Source organism: Schistocerca serialis, chromosome 8, assembly GCF_023864345.2.
Source record: "Schistocerca serialis cubense isolate TAMUIC-IGC-003099 chromosome 8, iqSchSeri2.2, whole genome shotgun sequence".
NCBI lineage: Eukaryota > Metazoa > Arthropoda > Insecta > Orthoptera > Acrididae > Schistocerca > Schistocerca serialis.
Window position 1 is genome coordinate 206481938 of NC_064645.1, and position 13167 is coordinate 206495104.

General features: G+C 34.8%; 2 protein-coding genes across 2 annotated transcripts in view; one reads left to right on the plus strand and one right to left on the minus strand.

The window, feature by feature from the left end:
* The first annotated feature begins 8541 nt into the window (after window positions 1-8541).
* The window catches only part of LOC126416499 (cyclin-H), a 79866-nt gene continuing 75240 nt past the window's right edge, over window positions 8542-13167 (plus strand). Inside the window, exon 1 of the mRNA XM_050084240.1 lies at window positions 8542-8627. The gene's annotated coding sequence lies outside the window, so the exon portion shown is untranslated. The remainder of the gene's footprint in view (window positions 8628-13167) is intronic.
* The window catches only part of LOC126416920 (cilia- and flagella-associated protein 45-like), a 155313-nt gene continuing 152241 nt past the window's right edge, over window positions 10096-13167 (minus strand). The window contains exons 8-9 of the mRNA XM_050084802.1: window positions 10280-10449; window positions 10096-10204 (exon numbers count right to left, since the gene is read on the minus strand). Coding sequence (XP_049940759.1) covers window positions 10138-10204; window positions 10280-10449 — 237 coding nt within the window. The 3' untranslated portion in view covers window positions 10096-10137. The remainder of the gene's footprint in view (window positions 10205-10279; window positions 10450-13167) is intronic.

Sequence of the window (13167 nt, forward strand, 5' to 3'; positions counted from 1 at the left end):
GTTTTGTGTGTTTTTCTATTCATAATTACTCACAGATGACTGATAAAAGTCAATCGCAATTGATGAAACTAATGTGAACACTACTCAAATCTCTCTTCATCACTTAATACCAATTAAGAAGTGTGGTCCATTGACACATTACTCATAATTGCATCCGTTTTTGTTTGGCGGATGTTAGTTTTATATTCTACTGCTTAATTACAAAATTTGAAATAACAATAACTCCTAAATTTTTCTTTGGGTCGATTACCTCCTGAAACATGAAATTTCTTTCTGAAATTAACTTTCCAATGATGTACTTTTATTATAGCTCAATGGATACTAATAGTAATTAATCATATAAATATTCGATATTGAAGGTTTTTTCTCTATTTTCAGTATTTAACATGAGACATTATTACTTTCATTTCGCCTAGCTCTGTGCCCAATAAACAACATAGTAACTCAATAACCACCACTTTGCCTGTTTGAGTCAACAGATTTCCTTGTCCTTCTCGAGCTTTTTCCATCTCTATTGCAATACCAGTGAAAACACACAAAATATTTACTGTCAGCTCACTGCTGACTACATCTTTTCTGCTGTGCTAGACACAGCACATCACATCACAGTAGCTGTTTGCAATGAACATTGTCATAAAGGCTCATTTATTGGCTCTATGACTTATATGTTATTTAGTAATTTTTTCCTTTATGACACATTAATTACATATTATCTGAGGTATTCTAATTGACTTTCATTTTATCTTCAGAACTGCTATATTAAATCATTCTATGTATTCTCGAAGTCTCTTTGAACTAGAAAAGAACAGTACTATAGTATCTGTAAAACGAAGGTGGTTCATGTTTGTTCTGTTAAGATATATTCTCTTTGCTTTTATACAGCTCGTAGTTATGGGAACTTCATTTAAGTCTATTGAAATATGAAGTGGAATCTCATTACCTGACTTCTTTTTTTATGTTGAGTTTCCTACAATCCTGATGAAGTGTGATAGACACTGTAATGTTAATGTATACATGGTGTATCCATGATAATGACAATAACTTTCGAGGCGATGGAGAAGAGCAAATGTATCAAACTGAGATAGCGAATCCTGATTTACAAATGACTGAGTCGAAAGTTATAAGCAAAAATGAGAAGATTTCAAGCTTGATGATAAAAATTCAGGTAGACACATTTTATTTATGATTTCGTTTATCTTCGCAATTTGCACCAAATGCTTCATTCTCAACAGCTGCACAAACTAGCGTCCACCAGCTTCTATACAGGCAGGATATCACTCCACAAGCCTGTGTTATACTCTTCTGTTGCTCAAACAATATCACAGACAGTGAGAATTCTTTCCTGGAGCTTCTGCTCATTGTAAACTGGTGCCTCGAGTACAAGATTCCACCACAGGAAATGATGTGGGGTTTAATTAAAAGAGTAAGTTGGCCTCCTCCTCTTATACATTTTACAGAAACTACTGATACATGTTTTCACAAGTAAGTGGCGGTTCACAGTGGCACATTTGGATATGTAACTTCCGACTTAGTTGCTTCCAGAAAACTTTTTTTTGCCTTAAGCTGTAAGATTTCGCCTTCTGCCTCACTCCTATATTCCCATATCACAGTCATGACAACGCCATACATAATACGTCTTTATTAAACTTGTCTTTGTTGAACTTGACAAAGTTGACTAGTTTTGGACAAAATTCAATAACTGTTACTAAAAATGAAATTCAAATTTCAGAGATATGAAAGATAGTCACCCATCTGGCAGTCTTATTACAATGTTATGTGTCAGAGAAATGGTGTGCACATCTTCCCATTCCTATAAATATGGCACAGACTCAGGAATGGAAGTTCATATTAACTGCCTGAGATGAACATACCATGACTGTGACACATTACCTTGTAAAAGCAAGGAGTATGCATTATTTTTTATACTTATGCACTTTTCAGTTTTATTTTTGAAAATAAGTATAGGTTTTACGGGTTTTTCAGAACTTTGACAATGCCTGCTTAGTTGTCAAAACCAGTCAACTTCGTCATTTTATTTAGTGTGATCATGACAATTTTAATAGAAATGTGTTTGAATAAATTAGAATCTATGCTTCAACTGAGAGTATCAAATTTTATGAAATATGTTGTGTATTCTTCAGTAGACTAACATTAGTTGCATCAATGCCTTTTCCTCAATGGCTGTATGCATAGATTATTTCCTTAAATAAAGTCAAAAGTGTTCTCAAAATCTAGTAATCCAACTCTAAGTCGTTACATATACTTATTGCTCTGTTCTGCAGGTTCATTTACATCATGTAAATGGCCAATTATACAGTATCCACTTCTAATTCTGCTAGACAAGCTCAAGTATTGTGGCATGAGTGGGACAGTGCACAAATGGTTTAATTCATACCTAACTGGAAGAGTGCAGAAAGTTGAAATAAGTAGTTCTCGTAACATGCAAAGATCAGCACATTCCTCAAACTGGGGAACTATCAAGAATGGGGTTCCACAAGGGTCAGTCTTGGGTCCTTTGTTGTTCTTATTATATATTAATGACTTGCCATTCTATATTCATGGAGAGCCAAAGTTAGTTCTCTTCGCTGATGATACAAGTATAGTAATCACACCTGAGAAACAAGAATTAACTGAGGAAATTGTCAATACTGTCTTTCAGAAAATTACTAAGTGGTTCCTTGTAAACGGACTCTCACTGAATTTTGATAAGACACAGTACATACAGTTCCGTACAGTGAATGGTATGACGCCATTAATAAATATAGACCTTAATCAGAAGCATATAGCTAAGGTAGAATATTCCAAATTTTTAGGTATGTCCATTGATGAGAGATTAAATTGGAAGAAACACATTGATGATCTGCTAAAACGTTTGAGTTCAGCTACTTATGCAATAAGGGTCATTGCAAATTTTGGTGATAAACATCTTAGTAAATTAGCTTACTACGCCTATTTTCACTCATTGCTTTCATATGGCATCATATTTTGGGGGAATTCATCACTGAGGAATAAAGTATTTATTGCACAAAAGCGTGTAATCAGAATAATAGCTGGAGTCCACCCAAGATCATCCTGCAGACATTTATTTAAGGATCTAGGGATATTCACAGTAGCTTCTCAGTATATATACTCTCTTATGAAATTTGTTATTAACAACCAAACCCAATTCAAAAGTAATAGCAGTGTGCATAACTACAATACTAGGAGAAAGGACGATCTTCACTATTCAAGATTAAATCTAACTTTGGTACAGAAAGGGGTGAATTATACTGGCACTAAAGTCTTTGGTCACTTACCAAATAGTATCAAAAGTCTGACAGATAAGCAACAAGTATTTAAGAAGAAATTAAAAGAATTTCTGAATGACAACTCCTTCTACTCCATAGAGGAATTTTTAGATATAAATTAAGAAAAAAAAAGAAAAAAAACAAAAATATTAAAAAAAATAATAATAAAAAAAATAAAAATAAAAAAAATAAAGAAAAACAAAAAACACAAAAAAATATTGTTATATTAACTTAAGTATGTTGTTAAATTAACCTAATTATGTCATGTATTGGAAAATTCGACTCGTTCCACATCATTACGAAATATCGTATTCATGACCCATGGAACTAGTATTAATCTAATCTAATCTAATCTAACATTCGTCTGACTGCAACAGATAGTTTGTGTCTGAACACTTCCTTAAAGTGTAATTATGAAATCAGTAGTACAATAATGAAATGTCATTCAGCTGAAGTCTGCAATATACTAAGTTACTTATGTAGTAATTTTTTTTATATTAGGGTTTTTCGAGACAAATATAAACATGCTGTTGTCAAGGCACATCACAAGAAAGGAGACAAAATACTAGTTAATAATTACTACATATGGTTCAAGGCAAACTGATCATCATTGAATTGATAGCTAACATACTGGAACCTAAAAAGCTGAAATTATTGGCATTGCGAATATTTTGTGACTGTCTATTGCTTTTGTTCACATGAACCACTAAATCGTATGATGAAATAGTAGACACAGTGGGTACATACTTTTTTTCTTATTTACATGACAAAAACAGATCTATAAGTTCCAGATTGATCACATATCAATATACAATCAAAATTAGAAACAGACATTGTGTACAACAGTATTCTTTTTGAGTCCTCTGTTGTTTGTTATGTACATTGTCAGAAGACACAAACATTGTCCCTTATTCAGTTGATGTACATACAGGAATGAAAAGTAATACCAGTCACATTGCTTAAAAGGTAGTCCTCAAAGTAGCTAACAATGGATTTCCAGATAAAGTAATTAAACACAGCAAATATATTGCTTCACTGATTATAGATAGAATTAGTGATTCTTTCAGTACCATTAAGTCCCTAGAGAACTTAAACTATCAATTATAAAACCATTACACAAAAATTGAATCCTTATGGTGTAAAAACTACAGACCTTTATCAGTGTTACCCTGTTTCTCAGAAATATAGAAAAAGTAATATACAAAAGACTCTCTGCTTTCCTGAGCAAAAGCGGAATATTTCTCAATGATGAAAATGGCCTTAGATATAATAGATCAACTGAAACAGCTATTTATAGTTTTCTAATACCTATTCTATTTTCTATAGATAGTACTGAAGTAACCTGTAGGGTGTTTTCACATTTATCCTGGGCATTTGATGTTATTGGTCATAAACTATTGCTCAAAAAACTATAATGTTATGGAATCTATAGTATTGTTCACATGTCATTTAGATAATACTTGTCTGACAGACACAAGAAAACAGAAATAGTTAATGAAGGAAACTCACACTTTTCTGCATATAAGAAAGTTAGTTATGGTGTACACTGAGATCCAGTGTTGGTACTCCTGTCGTTCTTGGTGTTCATAAATGACTTGCCTTGCTGTTTAACAGAAGCTGATGCTCTACTTGTTGATGATACAAGTCCCTTTCTTAAAGCTCAGAATGAGACCAACTTGCCCAAAAAACAGAAATAACAACAGAAGAAGCAGCTAAATGGTTCAGTGCCAACTGTTTTATTTATAAATAAGAAAAAAAACATTATAGATAAATTTCAGCTGCATCTCAAATAATGTAAAGCCTAATATAATTGGGAAGTTAAGCAAACTCCAAATATGAAATTTTTAGGAATTTGGTTAGATGAGTACCTGAAGTGGGACAAGCACATAGAAGTGTTCAATAAAAAGTTAAGTAAATGCTATTGCGCATCAAGAATGCTAAAAAACTGTTGCAGTGACCAAACAATGATGTGTACCCACACTGCAATATGGTGTCTTATTTTAGGACACTTCAAGCCTGGCGAAACATGCATTTATTATTACTAAACGAGCAATAGGAATAGTGAAAGGAGCTGCACATAAGGAGACCTACAGCGATATTTTCAAGGAATTTAAAATTAAGACTCTCCCATATCTCTGTGTCTAACAAAGTATGCATCTTTTTAAATCTCATCCCCCGGTTTCCTTCATCCAACAACACACAGTAATGACTTTTATAGAGAAGTATATAAGAAAGCCCAGTTTCACAAGAGTGCAACATATCATCCAAAAATTCTTTATAAACCTCTTTCCTTAAGAACAGTTTCCTCTTGAATACAAGAGGATAGTCAGTGTCCTCCTTTATATTCTGTGAAAGTTTGTTGTAAATCCTTATTCCAGTTTGGATAAATCAATTTAGAAATCAAATCAAAGGGTATTCCCACAGAAACCCCTAAAAGGTATACTTTGTTTTTCTGCACCATGCATTAGCACTTTAATAGATAATTTTTTGTAACATGTAGTTGTCTAATTGCATCTCTCTTAACTAAAACATAGATCTTCGTCATGTACTGCACCCCATATTCCTCTCACCATACGATCAACAGAATCCAACTAATAGTACATAGCACAATCTATAGCCAGTTTGTTCCTTTGCTCAATTAAAATTCGATGTTTTTTCCTTGTGGTAACTCCAACGTAAATCTTGTACATTAAGATGATGACCGTTTTTGTTTGCTTGTCTTTTCTTTTGAAGTAGAACAGTTATGGCCTCATTCCATTCTTGATAATGTATTAGTCTCCACAGATATTTTGTAAATAATTATGCAAGCTCATTCTGCATTAATTTTACTACAGGCTTCAATCTTTACTAATTAACCTTATCCATTTCTCAAAAGAATGGTTCAAATGGTTCTGAGCACTACGCGACTTAACTTCTGAGGTCATCAGTCGCCTAGAACTTAGAACTAATTAAACCTAACTAGCCTAAGGACATCACACACATCCATACCCGAAGCAGGATTCGAACCTGTGACCATAGCGGGCGCTCGGATCCAGACTGTAGCGCCTAGAACCGCACGGCCACTCCGGCCGGCTCCATTTCTCACTCATCAAACTCTGTCACAGGCTTTAGCCGTTATTACTTTTGAAATGGCTTTCTTATTACTAAATGTCACTGGCATGCATTCATCTCTTGATCAACACAAACCTTTTTTTTAAATTTAGGTTGCTTCAGCACTTTCTGTTTCTCATAGCAAAGTTTCATTCTATATTCTCGATCAATTGAAAAGATATATCTCAAAAGTGTTGTTTAATTCATCTCTCTTTTCATTTCCCAGTTGCCTTATTCCATTGGAGATACTTGTTGCTTTTGTCTATTTCACACACGCAACAATCTTTGCTGTTCACCTAAATATCATTGTTCAATAGTCATACTTTTGTCCACATCTTTGTCATCTTAGTTTTCTAAGATGTTGAACTTGTTGCTTAATTTAAGATGGTATACCTCCCTCACCTTAATTAAAATCTCATAATATGTACTGGTATTGATGATTTATTGTCAAATGAGTTTGGTTCTTCCTAGCATTGGTATACATTTTTGTTATGTGTGTCACTAACCTATGATCACTTGGTATTCTTTAAAAAAAAAGTCACATCCTGTTCAGTTTCTTTATTGTTTGACAAAGTACAGTCTGTTTTATTTTTTATTCAATTTTTCTCTTGCGAAGTTCACCCACTATTTGTTTTCTTTTTGCTGGAAGAAAGAGTTTAATGTAAATACATTGTTCTTTCCAGCATATTCTTTTAATATTTGGCCTATGTTATTTCTGCTGTAATATCCACATTTTTCACATATAACAATTTTTAGTTTTTGAACTAATTTAGGACAGAAACATTTCATTATCATCTTGAAGCCCTGTTAGCTTACATTTATCTTCCACTATTTGTAGACCTTCCATCTGTCATCAGAATATGAGGTTTTAATCATTTATACAAATACTTTTTTTTACTTTTAAAAGAAGTGTTGATAGTATGTTTTCAGTTTCTTAAATATTACATATATGATTTTATTTTTCTTGTTGAGATTGAAGCTTATACCTGTATAATTCCTTATCTATTCTTTTGCAACAAAACAAATTTCGTTTTTTAATTTTATTTCATTTTCATTTCTTCGCCAGAATTCTGATAGCCCTCTTCATCCAATCTGATGGCATATATTTTCTCTTTAAACGCCATGACTGTATATTGAGATCCTACAATTATGAAATTTCTAGTCGCTAATAGGAAGTAATACAGGCATTAGGATCTACAAGAGCCATCTTATTGTCCATTAAGTCAAATTTTGAATAGTAAGCTATAGGTAAACATCATTTACGAGGGCCTGAAGAGCATAGACAAACAGTGTTAAATCTTGACACGAATATCGTTGCAGCAATCTCAGTCAACCCTAAGTGCTCCTAAATTTCAAAGCCTGAGACCAACATGTCCAGTTGGATGCTGATCACACGCCAGCATAGCCCTTGAGTCGATATTATAATTTGGCGGTTAGTCAATTGTTGGAGATTTGAAATCGTTCAAAGCTTCGAATTTGCTAACATTGATGCACCACACTGTCCACAGGGTGGACTGATAAGCAATACATACATATTTTATATCCACAGTCTTCCCAGGATGGATACGGTATGTTATCGTTTCTAACACCTGCTTGAATGCCTAGATTCGACACTGAGATCTAATGCAATTGATCCTAATAATTAACATTAAGCTTTAATTAATAGCTCATCCTTGTAGAGTTACCCTTTGCAGCATTTGCGTTAATGCTATTTAATCTTAATTATGTGTACAAAATTGCTACACTGGGACTGGACTGAACAACAGAAAACCAAAAGTGTCTCTGTGCTCAGCAAATATGACTTGTCATGCAGTAGCAAGTCAACAAGAAGAACAGAATTAGTGTCGCTTCGTTATTATTATCTTAGTGGAAATAGGGTTTGTTTGAAAAGGCGTTTTAGTTCTTACAAGCTAAGTAAATCAAGAGCGCTTTCTCAAATCGACTCATAAATTTTACCCTGCATTGTTTTCTCTAGAGCAAAAATATAAATACTTCTCCTAGATGCAGTGTAAATTTTTCATCGTGATTTCGCATCAAGCTTTATTGTGGGTGAAAGGGACAACAAGTTTGAGACTTGATGCTGTATTTGGGGCCTTTTTACTACAGACTATTCACGTTCGCACCCAGCAGGCTACCATGGACTATACAGTTCACAGCAACATCTGTGGAATGTGAAGGCAAAGAGTAACTAAATGCTAGCTTCCAACGAATAACTTTGTAATATTTTGGTTGTGAGTGCGTACACATGCGGTGAGTGTTGTGACGTTCAGATATTTAAAGAATTGTGTGTAGTTTTTAAATTGTCAATCGATATTTCGTGGTATTGAATTGTTAGAAACACTTTTGTAATATTTGGCCGTTGTCGTCTGTAAATACAATTTCTGAGTGCCCTGTTGTCCGTAACGCAAATGTTTGGTGTTAAATCGCCCCGAATTATTATGCAAGAATCACCAGATATCTTCAGCGTCATTTCTTGTTTTACTCCCGACGAACAAAAACAGAATGAAATGATGCTCCGCTTCTGCATCAGGATGCTATACATATTCTTTTGATGCTGTTTGTATTGCTTGCTCAAATAACGCCCCAGCTTCAAAAGTTTGACACAGAATTTATGGTTTACGGTACTCCGTGTTACGGATTTTCAGTGTGGTTACTCTCGACATAAAGATGCAAGTTATACCTTCCATACTGACACTGAATGAAAGGTCTTTCCTAGAGGCATTTACTGTTTGTGCGCATACGCAGATATTTATTTAAATTATAAAGCGAAGTTTCTCACCGAAATTCCACACAGAGTAAGACTGAGAAAATTATATAGAGATATTGTAATGAAATGGATATTGCAATGTTGACTGGAATATTCCCGTAATTCTGAAGGTGGCAGGGGTAAAATACAGGGAGCGAAAGGCTATTTACAATTTGTACAGAAACCAGATGGCAGTTATAAGAGTCGATGGACATGAAAGAGAAGCAGTGGTTGGGAAGGGACTGAGGCAGGGTTGTTTGACTGATGACCTCAGAAGTTAAGTCCCATAGTGCTCAGACACATTTGAACCAGGCCAACTTATCAGTAAAGCCATAAATTTGAAAAAAAAAAAAAAGAAAAAACAAGTTCTTCCTTTGTGACTATATTCTAAATAAATACCGATTATAAGTCACTAAAAGCTGAATATCCATGTGTCAACATTAAAATATAAAAGAACAACCTCCTACATGCTGTAGCATTAGAGGCCTGTTTATAATTGCTACTTCCAGTGCAGTAAATAGGAATGTTCACTTATTGAATATCCAGTTAATCAGGTAATTGAATAACTATTCAGTGAATATTTGTTTAAGAAATACTCAGCTTGAGTAGGTAATGAGGTGGGAAATAGGTAGTGCCATATTACACATTCAGAGTAAAATCTGGGTGTTGGTTTAGAGAAAAAATTGTTTACTTAGAAGATCATAAGCGTAAAGTTTCATGTGAGGCAAGGAAAGACAAACTGTAAATAGTAGTTTTGTGAAAATTGGTGATTTGAAAGAGAAATGGGGTGGTCGAGGAAGTGACAGCAAATAAGTATTTTCATTGAAATCTTAATTTTTGAAATGTTAAAGAAATATTTGTCAAGTACTTAAATTTATTTCTTGTTTTCCCTTTTTTCATTGTTTAAATATTTGTGTTTTGAAAATTACTTACAAAGTTTTAAATAATATAGAAATTAAATTGTTTGACATGAGATTGTCTAATTTACTTTCCATTTCATATGAAGGAAAACTCTTACTCTTTGACAAGCTTCAGTTGTCTTTCAACTTCCTTGATGTAAACTTCAGGTAGCTTATCCTTCCTGAAATATATTACTAGGATGAGTACCTTATTTAGATATAGTTTTGTTAAGGAATCAAAATTTGGATTGCCGTACCTTAATTCCCTCACTTTCCGCATCATGGTTTCTTTTATATGACGTTCACAGCGCTTTTCTTCTTCCTTCAGAATTTCTATTTCCTTGAAAAGCTCTTGTCTCTGTCTGATGCGTTCCTGTTCCTTTTCTTGTATTTGTTTAATGACTGCTTGTCTGTGTTTGATTGCCTCCTGCAAGTATTGTATATCTGTAGGCCCAGTTACTCTTCTAACAGCAGTAAACACAAGATTGATTTATTTGTTAGCAGTCACATCTCTAAGAGACATTTCAAACATTTTTCCTCTACATGTGATCAGTGTTGCCGAATGATAAGTCACTGCTGAGAAACAGAATGTCACTTGTGGTAAGCCCAAGTAGCCTACTTAATGTTTTCTGTTTTGGTTGTGATGCATCAGCTTAAACTTTAGCATAACACCACAGACAGTGTAATAAAAACTTTTCGGTAATGTATGCTTTTACAGTATATAGTTTCCACCCATTATGCACAGCTAAAGCTGCCCAAAATCTTGATTTGATGACAGACTGATCTGTAGTGCAGCCCAAGATCTAGCTTTAAGTTGGAAGGTGACAGTTTAGTCACAAAGTGGTGAAGCCAATGAATATGAAAGCAGAAAACCTGATTGTGCTAACAAACTGACCTGTAGTGAAGTCTAATGTTTGTCTGACATATTGGTAAATACAAGGGGGGTTCATTACGTAACTTTTACCCCAAACACTATTTTTTCATATAGACCGAAATATGATTCAGGACCTTTATGCCATCTTCAGTGGATTTTATTTATTCAGATCTAAAATGTGGACATGTTTTCAGCGGAAATTAATCTGTGCAAATTTGGCTTAAAACTGTTATTGTTTGGTGTCATTACTTTAGTTTATATTATTGGGTTATGGAGGATCCTCAGTACAGAGCTGGGTACTGGCAGCTTGTCATCTATGACTAAATGACGTTAAATTTAATTTGATTTGTGAGTTAACAAGTCCCTTTACACCTGAATGTCATTCTGTTGTGTGAAGACATTTTTTGACTGAATTTGTGATTAGGCCTACCTACATTTAGCTTTTACAAATCATCTTTCATCTGCATATTCTCATGGGCTGTTGAGAAGCACACACAAACACTACACATGTAATGCAAAAGTTTGTTTGTTAATAGCACTTTTCAGATCTGCCAGAAGTGGTGGGGGGGGGGGGGGGGCAGGGTGCAGGAGACTGTGACTTGAAGGTCAATAGGACTGGTCAATACAAATGGTCAGCTTATGTTTATGGCTGCTGTCAGTGTACCATTTGGTGCATATATTCATAATTTTGTTGTTAGTTGGCAAAGCCAATGAATTTGAAAGCGAGAAAAATAAAACTTGTGACACACTGATCTATAGTTTAGCCCAAGGTGTAGGTTAGGTTTGAAGGCAATAGTTTGATGTGAGTTGGTGAAGCCTGTAAATGGGATAACAAAAAAGACCTATGATACTGAGTCAAATGCTTTTTGGAAGTCAAGACCTACTGCATGCATGAGACTTCTTTGGTCAATGGCTTTCAGAATGTGACGTGAGAAAAGAGCGGGTTGGATTCAGCATGAACTATGCTGTGTAGGCGGTGATAATTGTAATTCTAAAAAGGGTAGGTGCTTAGAGCTGTGAATGTTACCAAACTGTAAATTTAATAAGTCGTTGTTGCAACATACAGACAGTAATTATTTACTAAACAATGGGAAAACTGGTAGAGGGTATCTCAGGAAAAATCAGTTGACATTCTGAAAAATGGTGCAAATGTACAAGGCAGTACCGAGTGCATGGCACACATTAGAAAATAGATTTTTTAAAAAAAGGCAAATGTATTTTTGTATCATTATTTCGGTCGACAGAAGCGTCCGATCCCACGCGTCGGCTTTGACCCGTGACGTAAGGGTGTTGTCGTGTGTGACGTCATGACGGCGCGGAGTTTGGTTTGAGTGTGGCTGTCTCCAGTTCTGTTTTATCTTATTTTATTTACTTTTCTGATCTGGTCGTTCTATCTCGTGAGGATTTTTTTTTAAATTTAAAAACACTTATTACTTATTTTAATTATCTGTTTCCTCCAATTTCTGTTTTAGTTTATTATATTTATCTTTCTGATCTGTTCATTCTATCCCGTGAGATTTTTTTTTTTAAAAAAGACAAAAAACACTAATCAGCTTCTGAAGCATCTTTATCTTCTATGGGTTGCAGGGGTTACGACCCCTGGGGAGGTGGGTGGGTATTCATGCATGGCTGTCTTTTTTTACACGTTTTAGCTACGCAAGGCGTCTAAATTTGTTTATATTTAGTTTGCCCCCCACCCAAAACACCCCATTTCCCGCGCTTGTCCCGTTAGTGTCAATAGGCTTCTTGTGGAAAGTGTGTGTGTGTGTGGGGGGGGGGGGGGTTGTTTCCGCCATATTTGTGACGTCATGGGTCAAAGCAGACGGGCGGGATCGGACGCTTCCGTATTTCCCATTATTTTGTAGTGTTAGGGAAAGCTTTTGGCAATGTTGGGTGGACTGTACACTTCAAAACTCTGAAGGTAGCAGGGATGAAACAGGAAGTGAAAGGTTATCTACAATTTGTACAGAAACTGGACCACAGGTATAATAGTTGAAGATGTGAAAGGGAAGAAATAGTTGAGAAGGAAGTGAAACAGATTTTTTTCTTTGCCAGTTACCAATGTTATTCAGTCTTTCCATTGCCCAAGCTTTGAAAAAAACGAAAGAAAAATTTAGAAAGGTAATTTAAGTTCAGAGAGAGCAAATAAAAACTTTGAGGTTTGCTTATGACATTGTAATTCTGTCCAAGAAAGCAAAGGGCTTGGATGAGCAGTTGAATGGAATGGGTACCCTCTTGAAATGAGGCTATAATATGGACCTCGCAAATAAC